We start from the raw sequence: 6,406 nt of genomic DNA, 5'->3' as shown, positions 1-6,406 counted from the left end.
TATCTTGCATTTATATTGACACACATTACAAATGTTGAGAGTATGAGTATGCATCTGTAAGTGAGAGCATTTGATAAAGCCAATAGCATATACCAAGATAGAAAAACCAAAGGAAACTGAGAAGGGTTTAGACTTTTCCATAAAACAAATTATTATGATTTAAATTTCAGTTGAAAGGAGGTATTCCGCGTTCCCCTCCATATTTAAATTTAATAATCTGATCATATCTTTTAAACAAAAATGTATCTATTAAAATATAAAATTAAAAGAACGAAAAATATATATATACCAAGACACAAATAGTAGTCATCATTCTAGCACCATACAAGAGTTTCTTAACAAAGACATTTTTTTTAATTTAAATTATTCATACTTTATTTTATAATATATATAATATATAATACATTTTCTCTAATGTATCTTTTTGGTCCCTTGTGTCCCACAGCACATATATATAGTGTTCCTTTACATACACATTGCAGTACACACAACACACCACCCTCTCATTCATTACATCTTTTTCTTTTTTCTTCCTTATCCCTTTGAAAGTGTACCTATTTGAATGTCTTCTCTCTTCTTCTTCTCCTTCTCTTTCTCTTGGGACCCTTTGGTGAATTGAACAACAATCAAGAACAACCAATTTTAGACCTTTATATATTACATACATATCTTTGATTTGTTAGTTGTTGACCTGAATGCCAGAAAGCATGAGTATATCAGTGAATGGACAATCTCAAGTTCCACCTGGATTCAGGTTCCATCCAACTGAGGAAGAACTCCTTCAATACTACTTAAGGAAGAAGGTCTCTTATGAGAAGATTGATCTTGATGTTATTCGTGACGTTGATCTCAACAAGCTTGAACCATGGGACATACAAGGTACCATATCATTTTTATTTATAGAGTGTTTATTTCTTTCTATTTGTTTCGGGCGATAGCATCGCTCGAAACAATTTCAGATTATATTATTATTCTTCGAACAATAATTTCATTCTATCTCTTTGAATTTTTATTTTTAAGAAAATTTTGTAACTTCTTAAATTTTTTTATTGTTGTTGAAAATCAAACATTATTTAACTAATTATATATAGTACCAAAAGAGATTATATAGTTAGCTATAATCTTCTCTATTTTTTTTTCCTTAGATCTTCCAATTTTCCTTTTTCTTTTCCTTTTCTTCTTTTGGTAATTATGGGTGGCTATCTTTTTTGTGTTTTCCTTCTTCTTCCTTTGATTGCGTTCGTTTCATGTGGGGGATGGATAACCTCATAACTATAATAATGATGACATATTGGAATATTGTACTATATATTATTCTTCTATGGTTTCATGGAGTCTTCATCATCTCATTGATTAATTACAATTAGTTAAAAAAATTGAGAAGCTAATTATTGTCTTTGTTTCTTGAATTTTCGCAGAGAAATGTAAGATAGGAACCACCCCACAAAATGATTGGTACTTCTTCAGCCACAAAGACAAGAAGTACCCGACCGGAACCCGGACGAATAGAGCGACCGCGGCCGGGTTCTGGAAGGCCACCGGCCGCGACAAGGTGATATACAGCAACGGGAAGAGGATTGGAATGAGGAAGACGTTGGTATTCTACAAAGGAAGAGCCCCTCATGGCCAAAAATCTGATTGGATCATGCATGAGTATAGGCTTGATGATAACACCACCAACGATGCCAATATTGTAAGCACCTCACAAAAACTACACTCAAATTGTTTTAAATTGAAGTTATAGTCTTCCCTACTATCATAGTATTTGTAAAATTTACAATTTTTTTTGAATATTTAAATTATTTAAAATCAATCATGTTTGGTACACACTAAAATCAGTTATTAATATTAAAATATAAAATATATATAAAAATAAGTTAAAAAGTATATATATTTATATATATATAGTTAATTTTAATGTAAAAATAATATTTTTAATTTTTAATTTTGGTATAATTCTTTATCATTTTAGACGTTTATTTATATAACATTATATTGCTCATGATTTATATTTTAGTAATATTATATATAATAATCTAAAAGTAACTGTATGTTAGATGTTCTATATATGCTCAATTTAAGACTTTGAATTACATGTATGATAGATTAATTTCTTAGTTTTAATCTTGTTACATATAAAATATTCTTGAAAGAGACATGAAAATTTATACACGTTTATGAAATTTTCTGTGTGAGAAAAAAAATTGAAATATATATAAAAATATCTATAGGTTTCAAATGTGATGGGAGATGCAGCACAAGAAGAAGGGTGGGTGGTGTGTAGAATATTCAAGAAGAAGAACCATCTAAAAACCCTAGATAGTCCTTTAACCTCCTCCATCTCCGGCGACGGAGGTAGGAGGAGCCACCACCACCACCACCTATTCGACTCGTGCGACGAGGGCGCCTTAGAGCAAATTCTCCAACAAATGGGAAGAGGTGGTGGTGGTGGTGGTTGCAAGGAAGAGATCAACAACTATGATCAATCTAATAACAACAACAACAACAACTATGGTGGATCATCATCGTTAACAACAAGGTATGCAAGACCTTTTGACACAATCAACAACAATGTTGATAGCAGGTTCTTGAAGCTCCCAAGCCTAGAGAGTCCAAAATCAACAAGCATGGATCATAATAATAATAACAACAACAATGATAATGATGATAGCAATGAAAATAATGGGTACCATCCTATTATTCCAGTTGAGATGGTAACTGAAAATGAAGGGTCATTCACATGTGACAATCCCAACAACATGTTTCATCATCACCATTTGGGTGGTGGCGGCGGCGGCAGCGACGGCGGTGGAGGTCTTACAAATTGGGTAGCGCTAGATAGGCTTGTTGCTTCTCAGCTTAACGGTCAGACCGAAGCTTCTAGACAACTCTCTTGCTTCAATGACCCCACCATGGGGTATGGCACTGGAAATCATGATCTTCTATTTCCAGCCGTCAGATCTACTTCATCGTTGACGTCATCGTCAGCGTCAATAAATCCAAGGGCTGTTATTAGTGCGGGTGCAGGTGCATACATTTCTCCAGGCGCACAGGATTATACCACCACAAGCGAGATTGACCTGTGGAACTTTGCTAGATCCACTTCTTCGTTGTTGTCATCCTCTGAGCCATTGTGCCACGTGTCAAACACGTCAGTGTAGCCACAATAATAAAATCAAATTAAAAAAAAAAAAAAACACGCTACACTTATTTTTACTACTTCACCTCTTTCCTCCCATGTTCGATTGTTAAAAAGTATAGGGAAAATAATTTAGTCTTTGATCATATCATCATGTTTAGTTAATTTTCCTCTTGATGAGTCAGAGGATTATTATTATTATTATTATTGCATACTGTTAAATGTGATGATGTTACTACTATAGTATACACGGTACTTTTTTTTTATAATTTTAAAATTGGGTTTGAATCTTGTTATTGGTAATGATAGGACATGTGTAAGTATGTAATAGTAATAGTTTGTATGTAGTATTATTATAAATCACCACTATACTTGTTATATGATGATGATGATGATATCACTTAGAATTTTAGTTATATGCTTTCCCATTAAAAAAAAAACAAATTAAATCGTATTCTATACATCTTTGAATGATCAACAGCTCAACTATTTCTACTATAGAAATGTTAGTTAGTTATAGGTTTTATTTGTTTATTTATTTTTGGGTAAGCATAAATGTATAGTAAGAATATAATGAAAGGCATGTAAGACTAAGTGTTGAACATTGAAAGAAGGTGTAGACTTTTTTTTTCCCTTTCTTGGCATGAAGGTGTATAGACATTTTTACTTGCTCTTGAAAGGATGTAAAAATTTCTAAGTCTTATCATCGCATAAACTTTTCATAGCTAAAATCAAATTAATGAGTATATGTGTGATGGAAATAAAGATGAAAAGGGTGGAAAGGTTTGAAAATTTTAGATGGGATGGCATTGTCAACCATGGGTCTTTGCTTAATCACGATGTCTACCATTATTTTCTAATAACCTTTATTATTATTATTATTATTATTATTATTATTATTATTATTATAAAATAATAATTTTACATGAGCATATGTCAGTAAAAATAATTATTTTTTAGCCAATGAGTAATAGTTCAAATGGCATAGTCTTTCCATATTCAATTAAGAGGTTGCGGGTTCGAATCTCCTATCTTTGGTAAAAAAAAAGTAATTATTTTTTATATTAATTATATAAATAATTATAAAAAAATATAATTGAACGACTATAAAAAATTATTTATATTATTGTCTGTATATCAAAACTAAACTATTATTATTAGTATTTTATTTTTCTTTTATTATAGATGGAATTACCTTGATAATCTTTTGATCATTTAATATTAATCATTTTTACTCCTCTTCTTGCATGGATATGCAATTATAAGGACCTTACCTTTAGTTTATATTTTTAATTATTTTTATTTATATCCATGTTGTAAGATGGATATCATGATGAAGAATAAGGTCATGTTTCTAATTATCATATGCTCTTTCATCTTTGTGTCACGTGGTTTGTCGGTTTGTTAGAGGAAGGTGCTGAGGCCATGGCTGAGATTGTCCTGTTGCCACCAGCACCTCTCTCTCTCTCTCTCTTATTACCAAAAGAAAACATGCCCACCATGGGGGCTCCCCTCTCAAAACATGCATGCGTACAAATAATTAGTGATACGATGATTCATTTTTTTAAATTAATATGAGATTAATTAAGATGATAAATTGATTAGGACTTGTGGTCGAGCTCTTGACTTAGTAACAATAATAAAGACACTAGACATGTCTTTTTTTTAAAGGCGTTTACAAATGTTATATTATTATTGAATATTTTTATTAAATCGGTTAATAATTTATTTTTTAATAAATCAGTGAAAATCGGTTTATTATAGTAATAATAATAAATTCAATTGTCTGCATTATAATTATTAGACCCGATTTAAGTCGATCGAATTATATAATCTAAATCGAATATTTTTAAATTTTTTTATAAAAAAAATAAATATATTTTTGACTTTTTGTTTTGCAGACATTTAAATCCTTAAAAATTTAAAAATATAATTAAGTCCTTAAAAAATTGGGTTTATTGTTATTGTTATAAAAAAATTGGTTTTATTCTAATTTGTTAAGAAATTTAAAAATAACCGATTCATTAATACGTTCAATAATAATGTAACACGTAAATGTCTTTAAAAAAAGACGTTTTACGCGTTTTTATGGGAGCATCCCCTTCATTTATTTCGTAAACAACTACATTCGGGTTTAAAATTTGAATGAAATAGTGAATGGAAATCCTTAAAAATATTGTGTGAATGTACAATAGTAATGAATTTGTGATGTTATAATTTCTAAAATTAAAAATTATCTAATTTATCTAATAAAAAATAATACATATTTTAATTATTAAATCAAAAATCTAAAAAAATTAAATATTGAAAGTAATTTTCTTAAATATTTTATATTTTTAGTTTTTTAACAACTAAACACTCGTATGTTATATGTAAATTTAAATTTTATTAACATTTTATAGTTAATTAATGAATTATTATATATATAAAATAATATTTAAAATTTAATACTTAAAACGAATTTACTATATTATATGCAACAACAATAATACTACTTTCACATCCTTGCCATGAAAGAGAGAGAAAGAGAGACGGCTAATAAAGACTCTAATTCATAGCTTTTTGCAAGTCAAAAGAGAATCTTAAAAGAGCTACTCATAATTAATTACGTAAGCTTTGCATATTGATATCGTCATTAATGTTGAACGTTAAAGGAAAAAGAAAATAATAATGGTTTCTTAATCAAACGCAAATACATACATCTATTGGCAAATTGGTTTATATTGTTGTTTCTTTTCATAGTATGTATAGTACTTATTATATAGCTAGCTACTATATCCCATGCAGAAAATTCACACACTACGGAATGAAAATGATGTAGATATCTTTCCCATTTCTACTTTTTCTATTTTTAATTTAATTTTTTATTTTTAATTTTGTCCTTGTTTGGGGCAATCCTCAATTTTCAAATAATTAGACGTAAGGTATAGGTAAGGCTCTTATTTTGGATCTTGGTCAAATCACTTTATTTTCTCCTTTGTATCTTTCACGTTAATATATTCTCGTCGTCATTGCCGATAGTTTTACATGCTAAGCTAATTAAGGAAAACAGAAAATAATGGAATACAATAGTTCTTTTCTTCCTTTTCTTCTGTTTTTTTTTTTTTTTTTTTTGTATGGCACATTATGATTGGATTTATTAATTCTATATTTCTCTATATAAACATTATTATTAGTACCAAGACATGCCCTTGATATTTTCCATATATATATATTAGCCATATTTGTTTACCCGGTTGAGAATTATTTTAAATAAATATGGTATTT

The 6,406-nt window shown here is 29.2% G+C and overlaps 1 protein-coding gene across 1 annotated transcript; it reads left to right on the top strand.

Moving 5' to 3' along the window:
* Nucleotides 1–499: 499 nt before the first annotated feature.
* LOC130960753 (NAC domain-containing protein 43) lies at nt 500–3,495 on the top strand. The gene is made up of 3 exons (XM_057886213.1): nt 500–879; nt 1,419–1,693; nt 2,232–3,495. Exons 1-3 carry the CDS (start codon nt 696–698, stop codon nt 3,159–3,161), a joined length of 1,389 nt encoding a protein of 462 aa, XP_057742196.1. The 5' UTR covers nt 500–695; the 3' UTR covers nt 3,162–3,495.
* Nucleotides 3,496–6,406: the final 2,911 nt, after the last annotated feature.

The sequence above is a fragment of the Arachis stenosperma genome, chromosome 2 (genome assembly GCF_014773155.1).
Source record: "Arachis stenosperma cultivar V10309 chromosome 2, arast.V10309.gnm1.PFL2, whole genome shotgun sequence".
Lineage (NCBI taxonomy): Eukaryota > Viridiplantae > Streptophyta > Magnoliopsida > Fabales > Fabaceae > Arachis > Arachis stenosperma.
Note: the sequence above shows the minus strand (reverse complement) of the source record. Positions and strands in the feature narration are given on the sequence as shown.